At 36.3% G+C, this 14,759-nt stretch overlaps 1 protein-coding gene across 1 annotated transcript in view; it reads left to right on the top strand.

Annotated features, from left to right (window-relative positions):
• LOC129246884 (neurogenic locus protein delta) overlaps positions 1-10,257 on the top strand; it is an 81,813-nt gene extending 71,556 nt beyond the window's left edge. The window contains exon 6 of the mRNA XM_054885599.1: positions 5,416-10,257. Within this exon, the coding sequence (XP_054741574.1) occupies positions 5,416-7,351 (1,936 nt within the window). The 3' untranslated portion in view covers positions 7,352-10,257. The remainder of the gene's footprint in view (positions 1-5,415) is intronic.
• Positions 10,258-14,759: the final 4,502 nt, after the last annotated feature.

The following is a 14,759-nucleotide window of genomic DNA, read 5'->3' as shown; positions in this document are numbered from 1 at the left end:
AAGCTCATGAGCGCCATGATCAGCACGATCGTCACGACACCAATCACAAATTGCTTTGGAGTAAAGTTCATAGTTATTTACTTTCTTTTCAAATGAGGCTGCATAGCAAATGTTATTATCAATAAATTTTACGAAAGATTGCCTTGATCGTTATGCTTTTCAATGGAGTTTTTGCACCTTTTTGTCTTTTTGTCTTTTTTATTTTAAATTTTTTTTCTTTTTGGTTTTTTTTTTACTTTTGAATAATACCTCTATTGTATTTTTGTCATATTTGCATACGCGGTATAGTGCTGGAACGACAGACTGACTGACTTGTCAGGCTCTCCACTAACTAGGCTTTTGTCGTTGTAATCATGCGTCCACCATTTCAGCCAGTTGTTATGGCAATTTGCGCTTGTCCGCTTGCTCTGGCCACGGTTTGCAAACACTCACCCAACCCATAAACAACTGACAACCGGGTGGACTCACTCATACTCCAGTGCGTGGCAGCCAAACTGACCACTTGTTGCTTGCTGACAACGCAACTTCTACAGCTGCAATCTCCTGCATGCTGGTGTGCGTCATTTGAATGTTACACCGACACTACTACCATCAGTACCTTCAACGATGCGACTTTTTTTAACTCCGATTTTTTCTACGTTTGCTGATTATCTGTGGAACAGGTGATTCGTCTTGTGTCTTCTGCCTGAAAGTCTGCCTCTACTGCAATCTCAAGCAGCTCAACTTTTTTTTTTTTTTTCTTTTTTTTTTTTGTAACTGTTTTTGTTTTGATTTCTCATTACTCACTAGTTGCTAGCGGCCTTGTTGGTTGTGCCATTGCCTTTGGTTGACTTGCTTATGAGTTAAAGAAAAGCCCTTAAGTTGATTTATTTGCATTTTCATTGATTTACTCAGCCACGGCAGAGTCAGTCAAGTGAGAAAATAAGCAGGCTCGTGCAGAGTGCTGATTGTGGCTGGCATGGCAGGTTGTTCCTTTCAGCTAGGTCTGTTCTTCAACGGTGCGTATATTAATATATGAATCGTTTTCAAAAATTTGCATACTCATTGGCAGTTGCGCCGCGAAACACAAATAAATATGACGCTAAAATTGTCTGCTAAGAAACGTAGCAAGTAACAGCCAGCTAGCTTTTTGTTTGTAAACTTGCGCTCTTCTTTATCTGATCTTGAGGGATCTGGGAACGCAGTGAAATCTTTCTGCTCTTTGGACTTTCAAGTATGGTATAAATACACATAGACATCTAAATTATAGGCAGTGAGTGCTACTGAAATTTGTACCGCTGTGTTTTTGCAATGTTTTCAAAGTTCTTTTTATTTTGTTATTTTTTGCTAATTTTTTGAATATGCAGTTACGTTCGATCAGTCCAATTTTTGACGACCCGAATTTGAATTTTGCAATAACCCGATTGTTAACCCGTGCACATTTTCTCCATAGAAATAAAGATTATGTTTATGAATGCGTGCTATGGCGAGAGTGCTCAGCAGAAACTTTACAACTTCTACACTGTTACCATTAGCTAGGTAAAGTTACACACTAATAAGATTTAATGATGTACAAAACTATATATGTATTTTTTCTTTTAAATCTGATACAATTGTGCTAATTTTTCTTGACTATAATCCATCCATATTGTTTTTCTGGGAATATGAACTCCATTTTTTTTTATAAATTGACAAGCAGAAAATATCAGCACGTATCAGAAATAGGTGAGGAGCTACTGCGGCACTTCTGTGGCCACCTTCGGTCTCAAAAAAAAATAACCGGAAACCAATACACTTTGAAAACATTGTAAAAAAATAGCTGCTCGATTTTCAATGACTCTCACTGTATGTTTATGCAGTATATTTGCTCTACAGCTAGCGGCCATTTTTTGATTTACTCTATTTCCTTCGTTTTCCACCTCTCAAACACTCCTCTAACTACTTCATTTATGTTACATTTTGAATTTTTTTCTTGGCAACTTTAAAATTAAAATTGATTTTAATGAAGTAGCTTGTTATGCTGGCTTTTGACGTGCTTTTGTTAGCTGACTATCATAACTGGAGTGTAGCAAGCAACTGTGACGACAATAACAACAACATAATCATACTTTTTTTTTTGTCTTTGTTCGAATCACATTAATAAGCACTCCAACCGCTTGTAAACAGCATTTTTTGTAGTAGACAATTCACCGTCGCTGCGCATGCGTGCCAGTTTGTCGTTGAAAGTACTGCAAATATCATCTACATACAAGCTCGTGTGTGTTTAAGTAAAATTTGTTGAGCCACATTACTAACAAATATATTTGCAATGCTTTCTAAATTGTTGTCATTGAAGATTTTTGACATTCATTTCTTTTTACTGGAGCAACTTCTTGTATACGCCTCACGCTTAATAGCACATAATAGATCATACTTGCTGCCTAAGAAAAAAAGGAGTATATTTTTTTTGCTGAGTTTCGCAATTTTTTCGCAACTGGGTCAAGCGTTGCTTTTTGGTGAATTTACGAAAAAAAAAATTTGCGTGTGAAAAATTTAATCATTTGAATGGCATGGAGAAAGCGTAGCTCCTCGGTATACATATTCTTTAGTCTTTTATTTTTTTGTTTCCTTTTTTTGAATTTTTTTTTTTTTTTGTAAGTTTTGCTAGAAAATTTTACCGAGTTCAAAACCCCCCATCGATGAAGGCAGATACTAAAATGCTAAAAATATCATATCACCCCCACTTCCTACTTAAATCGCAAAACGTATTATATTGGTGTACACTTTTTCACTTTTCGAAAGCGCCAACGCGATTCACTTGCCATCATTAGTTGATGGTAGCAGCAACAAAAGTGAATGACAAGTGAGCGCACGTCTGTCAGTCGCAAATCAAACTACGACTTCAACATCAACTGAAATCATCTTTAGAAATACGAGCATAGTCAAAAACAAAAAAAGCATGCCTATCCACGCATATGTGCTTGGTGTGAGTGTCACCAACATTGCCACGAGCAATAGCCAAGCAATTGATTTTAAATATACATATTCCCGCATTACTCATATGTGCACGATCAGCAAAGAAGATCCGCGCGATCAGAAGCAACCTACCAACCCCAGTTGGCAACTGACCGACCAACGGGCACGGCTAACTCGCCGTTGTCACTGGTGTTGCTGAGTGACAGGCGCAAAGACAAACTAACGCATTGACTGCTTGACTGACTGCCACTGGTCGAGCAGCAGCCAGGAGTGAAAGAGGCAAGATCCAAAAAATCGGGAACTGACTCTGCGCACTTATCTTCGCAGTTAACTGCAGCGGGTGGAAGCTATACGAAAAAAAAACGAAACGCACACAGTAAATAACTCCACTTGCAGTTGGTCATTTGGCGAAAGGTGACGCGGACGTAGTGCACAGTGCGCAGCTAGCCGGTGATCATGGTGATCTTTTACTTGGTCTCAAGTTGGTGTGCCCGTCAAAGCAATGTTGAATGTAAGCGCATTGTGTATGCGTAGCTAGTCGAGGTGCTTTTAAGCGTAACTGGACCTAGGTTTGTGCGCCGGTGTGTGAACATGAGCGCTGATCTCTCATTGTGTGCACTTTTTATTCGCACTGCATCTTCTCCACGCGTTCCACTTACATACATGCATATGTACTTTGACTTCTTACTTGCCTTTGGTACTTTCTGTGCGCATATTTCTGTTTGTCAGTCTCACTCTATCTATATGTCTGTATGTCTGTTTGTCGCTCTTTGTCCAGCCATCCGTCGTCCATCCAGTTGTTGTGTGTGTTTATGGTGTGTGACCATTTTTGCAAATTATTTCTCACGGCCAATAAGCACATGCATGGCAAATGCGCAAACACAAATGTACGCGCGCAATGACACACACTCACAGACAATCACTTACTTTACTGATTAAACACAACTCAAAGCAATATCAAGTAAGCTCCAACAATGTCTGATCTTTTCTTGTTGCCTCTACCACTGGCATGCCACAGTGCGTCAAGTTATTTTAGTGGAAAAAGGAAGAAGCGATCACGTTCGAAATTTTATTTTAAGTCGCGGTAGTAGTGAGCACGAGAATAAGGGATATGATGCACACAGCCGAAATGAGTAAGAAAAAAGTTATTTAATTTAATAATGACAATAATAATGCAGAACTAACACGAAAACACAAGCTGCCAACTCAGCAGCGGCAAGTGATCCCGTCTTGGTAAAAAAATTAAATGGGGGGCGGGGAAAGACCAAAAAATGCTTGACTCGCATTAAAAGCATTGACTGACCACGTGGTCCACGCAACGACCAGCAGCAATTATAGTAAAAAAATTTGTTTATATTTATATAATTCCTTTTATTTATCTTCTACTCTGACTCCTTTCAAATCATTCTCTTAAAAGCTGTGATCGCTTGCAGTCAGGCGTCCAGTGTATGGCTCATTTTCCCAACTTTTTATGTTTCTTTCACTTGTCTTGCTCTTTGCCGCATTTCGCCTGATTGTTGCATGAATGATAATTAAATGCAACAACATGTTTACTGCATACGTGCGAGAATTTTTAAAATACGCCGGCAACGCCAACTCGTTCAAAATATCGTTGCTTTCGTCTTTTGTGTTACCCTCCCTCTCTGCTGTGTTGAGTTGGATATTTATCACTTCGTTCTAAAGCTTACTTGCAAATTGGAACACTTTAAGCGCACTCTTCTTCTTTTTTTTTGTGGGTGAGGTAGGGTTCAAAATGTGTGTGCAGCGTCATCGCTCAGCGCTTTGCAGTATATGCACTTGGAATCGGTTCCCTTGCCCATGCGGTATAGGTGTATCTTCGGAAGTATCCGTGGCCCGAGAGGAACTGAGTTAAGAAGTAGTTCACTTCCCCGAAGTTCCGTTGGACCCATTTGTCAATTGATGGAATAAGTTTCGCCGTCCATCTGCCACTCGGTTCAGTGTCCCATCGGCTTTGCCACCGCAGCATGGTTTGGCATCTCCGATCTGAGAAGCTAGTGATGACGTGGGCTTCATCGTCCCAAACAATCAAATACTTTCCGTCGTGCACCTTTAATAATTTTGATGTGCTCTTTCTTCGTATATGCTAAGCCATTGATAAAGGCTGGGTGCTACTTGGTTTCCGTGTGTAGCGAAAGTTCTTGTTGTACCCGTATGTTACCTAAAAAGTCTACATTTAGTATTATTTAACACGAATACAAACCATTTTATATATATATTATAATATATATTCCTTGCGTTAATCTACTCTCTCAATCGAATAGATTATGTAAACGTTTTTTCTAATTTAATTTATTTCTAAATATTCGTTAAGCATCCACACCTCACTTTCTTAGCTTGTTTGTGAGCGTTTTCCAAATAGCAATATCGCACTTTGCTTCTCACATAGGTATTTAGCTTAGTTACATACCAAATGGAGTTTAGTTATTAACCTCTCTCTCTACCTTTTTTCTCTCTTTACAGTTGCCAAACCGGCTATAAGGGGCCTCTGTGCAACGAATGTGAACCGTATCCCGGCTGTGTGCACGGCACATGCAACAAACCGTGGAAATGCATCTGTAAGGAAGGCTGGGGCGGTTTGCTTTGCAATCAGGATCTGAACTACTGCACCAACCATCGTCCCTGTCAAAATGGCGGCACCTGTTTTAATACCGGCCCTGATCTATACACCTGCAAGTGTCCGCCGAATTTCCTTGGCTCTGAGTGCCAGACTGAGATCTCTTCATGCAAGGAGGCTAATCCCTGTCAGAATGGCGGCTCTTGTCGTGATGATGCTTCCAAGCGTGGCTACAAGTGTGATTGTTTGAAAGATTGGGGAGGTCCGTTGTGCGCAGAAAGAATGATCACTTGCCTGGATAAACCGTGTCGTCACGGCAGTTGCCGCAACACTACGAAAGGATTTCAATGCGACTGTCCGAGCGGCTACAGCGGGCGTATCTGTGAACTGCATGTGGACAACTGTAATCCGAACCCCTGCCAAAATGGTGGTAGCTGTTTCATGACTCCGTCTGGAAATCACCAATGTCAGTGTCGTAGTGGTTTTACAGGTAGCATGTGTGAGCAGAACATAGATGATTGTCAGGGCAATCCGTGTCAGAACGGCGGCACCTGCATCGACATGGTCAATCAGTTTCGTTGCCAATGCGTGCCTGGATACTTGGGTTCTTTGTGCGCAGATAAAGTAGATTTGTGCTTAACGAAGCCTTGTGCGAATGGCGGCGTCTGCACGAACCTCAACAATGACTACAGATGCACATGTCGCGCTGGCTTCGCAGGCAAAGATTGTTCTATTGACATTGACGAGTGCATGTCGGCACCTTGTCGCAATGGTGGCACCTGCGTAAATCGCGTCAATAGTTTCCACTGCGTTTGCGCCAACAACTTCCGCGGTAAACAATGTGAGGATGAGTCTTACGCATCGACTACGTATAATGCACGCCAATACGAAGCGATGCCACAAGCACGCAGTGACGGTTTGACAAGTGGACAAGTCTTTCTGATTGCTATACTTTCGGTCGCTATGCCTGTAGTGGCGGTGATTGCAGCTTGTGTTGTGGTTTGCATGAAGCGCAAGCGTAAGCGTGCTCAGGAGAAGGACGATGCGGAGGCCCGCAAACAGAACGAACAAAACGCAGTGGCGACGCTGCATCACAACGTAAACAGCGGCGCTGGTATGGGCGTTATGAGCGGCGTGGTAGGCGGTGTAGGCTTGGGCATAAAGCGCACCTCTTCCTCGGGGCTGGCCTTCGACAATTCAAATCCAAACATTATTAAGAACACCTGGGACAAATCAGTGAATAACATTTCCGCTTCACCGAGTACAGATGACTGCTTGAATACATCGCTTTATGGCACAGCGTTAGCCAATTATGCAGCAGATAATAACGCCAATTCGGAATTTTGTGGTGTCGGCCAAATAGCGCCTCTGCAACGCGCCAAATCACAGAAACAACTCAACACTGACCCCACTCTAATGCACCGCGCCTCGCAACTGTTGCACAGTGCCGCCAGTGCTGTAGCCGGTGCAAGTGCTGCTGCTGCGGCTGCAAATGCTGCTGGCGCCGGCATGAGTGGAGTGATCGGCGGTAATGGCGCTGTTGGTGGTGGTGGTGTTGCTGGTGCAACCAAAGACTATGGTGTCCATAGCAGCAATGGCGGCGGCGGCGGCATAGCCGAAGGAAAACGCATCTCAGTGCTAGGTGAGAGCGCCTATTGCAGTCAGCGGTGGCAATCGTTGGCGGCGGCGGGTGTGAGTGGTGGCTGTGCGTCACAAATGATGGCTGCATCAGCAGCAGCAGCGGCAGCGGCCGCGGCGGCGGGGAGCAGTGCGGCGGCATCTACAGCGCATCAACAACAACAACAGGCGCGTGCGGTGATGTGTGGCACGCCACATATGTGAGCGCGTGTTGTAGGTGAGCAGTTTTTGGCTGTGGCGTCAAGCGAGGTGAGCGGACACGGTGAACGCGTGCGTATGGTGTTAGCGCGTTGGTGGGGGCACGCGTAACGAGCTGTTGCTACATTTGCTACGATATTTTTTACAAAAAAAATCTTATTTTCTATATTAATATAATTTTTTTTTTCATGTAAATGCAAGAATTTTCACAAGCGAAAATGTGCTGCAGCACCTTTTCAAATATCTTACATACACGCATATTTACATACTTAAATTTTTCTGTAATTTTTCGCTATTGAAAAGGACTGACGTTGATAAGAAATTCATTGTAAAAAAGACGTATAGATATAAATTAAAATTAATTATATTTAAATAAATTAGATGTGCGCAATTGCGAGAAGCGAAGAGCGAACGAACGCGAATGGTGGTGAGAAGGCAAATACTGACATTTTTTTTAGAAATTAAAAAAATTCACAAAAAAAAACCAAATTTGCTGTATGTTGTGTGCTTCGTAGAATTTACAAGAAAGAAACTTAGCGTTATGAAATTTTTAATTATAACAATTTACTAAATTTAAATATTTAATAAGCGAAAAGCCTAGAAATGACGCATTCCGCTAGTAGCAAACGACGAGTAATTTTTGCATGACGCAGCCACACATTTGCCGATCAGACATTTTGGATCTTTCTCTGTCATATAAATTATGTGCGAATTTTTCAAAATCTTGTTTTTTTATTCATTTTTTTTTAGTGGAGTGCGCTGATTGCTGTGACGAATATTGAATTAAAAAATACTTCTTATTAAAACTAAGGTGTAAATGACAAAGCCACTCTGCTAAACTATAAACAAAAAAGACAAAAGAAAGTGTCTGTTAGATTGGCATTTTAACTTGTTGCATGCAACTAAAAACAAAAACAAAAAAAAGCGAAATTTTCATGTTTCAAAAATTAGTTTGTATAAAATAACTTTTGCTAGTAAAATTGCCATTTATTCGACATATTACAGATTACTTGCAAATGCTTAGATTTTAGAATCCTTTTCACAAAAATTCCACTGTTCAAGAAATTGAACCTTTTGTGCTACGCCCGCACATAATTTTATTTAGGTACACATTTTTTTCCGAAAAGCAGTTTGCGGCGTGGCGCGCAGCAACAAAAACAAAAAACGAAATTAAGTGACTTGTAAATATTGATTTTAATTTTTTTGATTAAATTTACGCTCTTTTGACTTTCTATTAGTTTATTTAACAAACACAATTCTAAATTATCAATTGTTCGTGCGGTGTGTTTGTGTTTTGTGCGGTGCATACAATTTTTTGTAATTTTTAAGGGACGTCTTTAGGAACAAAAATTTATAAAAAAGCAACTAAAACTATATTTTTGGTGAATATCTTGTTGAGTTCAAAATAGGCTTCAAACTTTTTTCGAATTTTTTTTATAAATATGTGCACAACTTTTGAACTCAAAAATATTTTTCGTATTAGATAAATATTTTTAAGTTCAAAAATATACTTTGAAAATGTCTAATTGTTGCTGCAATGCTTTCTTAAACTTATTTTTCAATATAATTTTTTTAGGCCAAAAAGTTGTATGCTGCCGTAGATAAAAATTTTATGCTATCAAATAATTTTGTAATAAACATTTTTTGTGTTTCTAGCCGCACAAAATTCTGGCACCCCGCACACTTAACCGCCCTTTGCGCTCCTCTAGTTAATTAGTTAACATTTATTTATAAATTTATATTTCTCACACAAATTTAGCATACATTTTATAACTCTTACGTAAGTAGTACACAAGCAAAACAAACAAATCATAAAGTGAAGACAAAACTATTATATTAAAAAAAGCATTCGATAGTGATGTCCCTTATTCCTAAACTAAATTAAACTTAATTTCTACGCTATTTTTATTTTATACATAATATACTTAGTTCAAATATTACTTGAAAAACAAGCAAACACAAAATTATTCTAAATTTAAAAGTCGATTAATTTTTTTCTTAATTTTACAAGTAAAAAAAACAAAAAAATATGTAAACACTTAAAAAATTTGAAACTTTGGCATATCGTCGTTTAAGAATTCAAAATGAATACACAAAGTTTGTGGCTCACTTGAGTTGTTCATTAATGTTTTTAATAAAAAGCTAATAAAACTTTTTTGGAAACACCAACCTATACATTTTTTTCAGTGTCACAAATCAAGTCAGCACAATTTTAGTGGTTTGCACACACATGCATCCATACAATTTGCTTAGTTGTAATTATTAAAAAAATACTTTTTTACAAATGACAACGCACAACAGAACTGGAAAGTACACATACACATATACACACAAACTATGGAGTAACACAATGTAATGAATTTATTAATTTCTAAGCGCTACTTGTATGAAAAACTATTCATATACATTTGAATTCTGCACAGAAATATTTTAAGCAAATGAAATTAAAAAAAAGTTTTACCGACCACAAAGCAAATATTTTAAATTACAACTAAATCGTTGAAAATGTGTGAACTAAAATTTATTGTGAAAAAAGCTGAAAATGAATGAAAAATTAAGCAATTCAATAATATTTATTGTGAATAAGAAATGTAAAAAATTTGTATACTACGAGTTAAATGAAAAACAAAAATTAAAAAAATAAATATAATAAAAAAAATGTAGATCTTAGACGCGCCTAAGTTGAAATATTTATTAAAAGCACGAAACATAAAATGATATGTCAATGAAACAAAAACAACAATGTGTTATTATTTTTACTGTTATTCATTTTTAGCACAGCACAGTTGTATAAAAGAAGTTGCTAATTTCTCGTGATGATCTCAAATTTTGCGCGCGGCTGCAATTTTTCGCGATTGCAAAGCACAGAAGGGAAGTACTGTTCTATGTATGTATATATATATATATATATATATATATATATATATATATATATATTTGTACTTGCTTGTTACTTTACGGCGGTAGAAAAAGTTCGACCATTTTAATAACAAAAATAAACGCCCTGAAAATATTTAGGGTGGAAGTACACAAAAACAAAAAAATTTAAATGGCTCGAAAATCGCATTGAGTACAGCGATTTTTAGAGTTCACTCATATAAAGTGGAAAAATAACGGCTCGCACTAACTCTCGGCGCTTATTAGCAATCCTCGTGAAATTTTCGCAAAACCTAACGACCTGTAACGTCAGCAAGCAAATTTCAAAATTTCCCATGCATGCACGTATGGCTGAGTAAACGTATATGTGTATATGTGCACACATTCATGTGCATGCATACAAAACTTCTACCCTTTTCTGATTTCATTTGTGAAAAATAGCGATAATGTACGTGGGTGCATGTCTCCACTAATGAAATCTGTGTATAAATAAATAAAACATTGAAAACAAAAACAAAGTACATGTATATGTATCTGCTGTATAAGGTGTAGAACAGTGTAAAAAGCGCAGGTGAGGTGAAATAATAAAGGCAAAATGGTTCCTCGTTAGTTTTTAACCAATTTGTGAAAAGTAGTTTTATGCAAATGACAAAAACAAAAATAAACAAAAAAATATTAAATTTAAGTCCCACACATAGACTAAACAAATGAATAAATAAAAACAAAATATACATGTGAATGTACATAAATGATTTAAATGTGGCTGCACGTAAGAAATTTATATATTAAAAATGACAATTGTAGCGGAAAAAACACTTTTCCACACAGGAAGACTCACACAGGTAATTTTTTTTTGTTTGTTTTTACTTAGAAAATTAAAAAAAAAAGTTTTAGAAAAATATGCAACTAAAACACTGTAAACGTTACGACGTTTTAAAATTAACTTTTGCAATTTTTTTACACCTTTTTTTGTTTTTTTTTTTATTTTAAAATATTTGCGGCACGCCAATATATTTTATTGTAGCTCTTAAATTTTTTAATAAACAAACTCAATCCGTTCTGATTTTTTGTTTTATTGTTATTTGCAATTTTTTATTATTGTTTTTATTTACGAACTTTTTTTTTTTGATTTTTTGTTATCATTTTGTTTTTTTTTTTTTTTTGTTTTTTGGACCTTTTTCTAACTTTTTTCTCTTAATATTAGGGCTTTTCTTCTTTCTATGCTTTTAGTTTGCCGTAATTTATTATTTTATCTACTTATTTTGTAGTTTTTCGATATATTCTACTAATCTCTAATTAATTTTTCTATTGTTTTTTTTATTTTATTATTATTATTTTTTAGTTATTTTTTTTTTTCTTCTGGTTTTTGGTTTATTTTTTGTTTAATTTTTCATCCTTTTCGATATGTTTTGTTGACCTTTACATACAAATTTTTTATTTATTTTTATTATGTAGTCTTGATTCATTTTGTTTTTTTTTTTTGGTCTCTATCGATATATTTTATTGGCTTCAAGCTTCAATTATATTATTTCATTATTTTTTCTGTTTATATTACATAGATTTTTTTTAATTTTCTATATATTTTTTTTCATTGCAATGTAAAATTTTCCATTTTTTATAATTTGATTGTTATTTTTTAGTTTTAGTTTTTCGCATTTTTTAGTTTTCCGCTGTATGACATTTCTCCATTTTGGTATTTTTTTTACTTATACATATATTTTTTTGTTGCTTTTTGAGTTTTTAGTGTTTTTTTTTTTGCTGGGTTCTTATGATTTTTGGTTTGCTTTTTTCTTTTTTTTTTAAATACTTTTTATTTGAACTAAATTTTTTTTTTTGGGTTTGTGCTAAAAAATGTATGTAACGCAGTTAGTTTTAGTCAAAAGTTTTACATTCTTTTAATAAAATTACCTCATACATATATGTAGAGCTCATATTTTTAACATCTATTTGCGGAGCTAAAGAACATTTTTTTATTTCATTACATACGTACATGCGTATATATGCATTTGTAATTTGTGTTGTGTGAGTTGGAAGAAAAGCAAAACCAAAATTGTGCGCTCCAATTATAAAAAAAAATCCATCTTCACCACCCCTTCCGCCTATTCCGGAGTCGAGCATTTGAAACTTCTGAAAATCTGTATTGGAACAAAAATTTAATTGTGAGAGATAAAAGCAGAAAATATTATACATACACATTTGCATATATGTAAATAGTAGTGTAAGCTATTGAATTGAAAAAAAAACAACAACTACATATAATTATACACTGACATTTACTTATGTAGGTATGTACATATAATGAATGATGTAAGCAATTATAAATATATATTTATACCATATTAGTGTGTAATTTGTGTGCTTAGCTATAAGTACATCTGTAGTTATTGTACTTACAATTTAGTCTAAAAATTTTATATATAAAAATTGAAATTATTTGGCAGTTAGCTAACGAATGAATTTCAAAACAAAAAATAAAAAAATCGAATATAAAAATAAAAATATGGAAAATAAATCACATAAAAAAATATGAAAAACAGTATAATAAAATTTTTATGAATGAATTATAAAGAAAAATAAAAACACTTTTTTTATTTAATTTGGGATAATGGGATGCGGCTATTTGAGCAGATCTTTCTGCTGACTTTCCGTGTTATGCTTTTGTTATATATGCATTAGACTGGGTCGATTTGTGGGGAGGCAAAAAAATCGTCCATTGCTCTGTGAAAATCATATTCTAGGGATCAAAATAAGAAACTTTGCCGAAGGAACCATACCTTTAAAACGAATTCTGATGTCCCCCAATTTGGGTCGAACTTTTTAGTTTCTTTTCTCATGTAAAGGCCAAAAATGTTGATATTTTGAAATGATTGTATGGGGAACCCCCCAGGAGAGTTCAAAGGGGGTGTGTCACTGGCATGGGTGGATCGGCCGTCCAAAGTTAGTGGGGGTCAGTCATACATTTGGACTCGATTGGAGCACTCTAAATGGGTCAAAGTGGGATTTTGCGTTCGACCCAAATTGGGGGGCATCAGAATTCGTTTTAGAGGTGTGGTTCCTTCGGCAAAGTTTCTTATTTTGATCCCTAGAATACGATTTTTACAGAGCAATGAGCGATTTTTAAATCGACCTGCCCTAATATGCATATATTAAATTTGCATAAATAGATATATAATAAAAATGTATTGCGGGCAAAAATTCCAAAGGTTTGTATAGAACCACTTGAAAAAATTAAAGCTTATAACCATTGGCTAGACTCCAGGTGTTTGGACCGAGCAGGTTGTGAAGTATATTAGTTAATAAGAATTCCGAAATATGTCAGTTCAGGTTCGATTTTGGCGTTAAGATAATATATTAGTTTGAGGAAATCGAAACCCATTATTTTCTATTATCTCGGTAGGTGTCTGTAGTGATCGATATCTCGTAAAGTATCTATCAAACAATTTAAAGTGTATGCTCGTTGACAAGGTGACATTTCACACTAAAACATATGTTGCTGCTTCTTGTTAGTTCCATTCAGTTTGAGTTACAGGGTGTTAGCAATGGAAATCAACAAAGAAAACAATCGGTACATTTTACAGTTTTTCTTTGATAAAGGCGAAAATGCAAGCCAGGCCGCTGAAATTGGGAATGGTGTTTATGGTGCCGATACTGTAACAGCCAATTACGTGCATGTTTAGGTCGATTCCGTTCAGGTATTTTTGATACTAAAGATGCACGCCGCCGTCATGCACCAGGTAGACCCGCCGTCACAGAAATATCGAAGTTTACCGGCGTGTTAGTAGTCGTAGCCCAAGAGCTAAAGATCAACCATAAAAGAGTTTCAAACCATTTGCGCAAAAATGTTAAGAAAAATAGTGGATTCCTTTTTCCCCAGACTTATATAAAGCAAGAAGAATGATCCTTCCCTCAACAGTCGGTTCTGCGTTACCGGAACGGCACGGATCTATATCCGGAGTGTCTTTCCACAAGCTTCCACAAACATTTATGCTATCACAACGACAACAGCAACAACAACAACGCTATGATAGTAAGTATCTTTTCAGCAAAGTAAATTTCTTTAAACGCTGATATGCATCCAGCCCACTCCTGGGCCAAATGATTAGTCGCTTTGGTATAAAGCATACGATCTATTTTAATAAAAAAATGCCTTTCAGACACACACCGGCAAATTCAAGTCTCTAAATTCAGTTTAATGGAAATTCTCGTTTAGCGGCATACAAATTTATGATTAAGGCAAACACATTTGATGATGCTAGCAAAGACTTTCTTATTCAAAGCCGTAAAATGACGTTTTACATTGCCGGCATTACTCGAAGCTGTACAAATAATCTTAACGTTTTTGTGATAATTAATACGTCTTGTGTCAACCAGCTGTTTCACAGTAAGATCAAAACTCTAATATGCTTCTTCAATCTTGAAGCCGAGTTAAATAGATAAGTTATTCCTACACAATTGGAAGAGTCCAGCGGATTTTTACTCGCTTTGCTGTCAAACCCCTTAATTTCCCTGACGCGTTATTGCTTTTAGGGATCTTCTC

The sequence above is a fragment of the Anastrepha obliqua genome, chromosome 1, assembly GCF_027943255.1.
Source record: "Anastrepha obliqua isolate idAnaObli1 chromosome 1, idAnaObli1_1.0, whole genome shotgun sequence".
Taxonomy (NCBI): Eukaryota; Metazoa; Arthropoda; class Insecta; order Diptera; family Tephritidae; genus Anastrepha; species Anastrepha obliqua.
The sequence above is the reverse complement of the archived record's forward strand: the minus strand, read 5'-3'. Positions and strand labels throughout refer to the sequence as shown.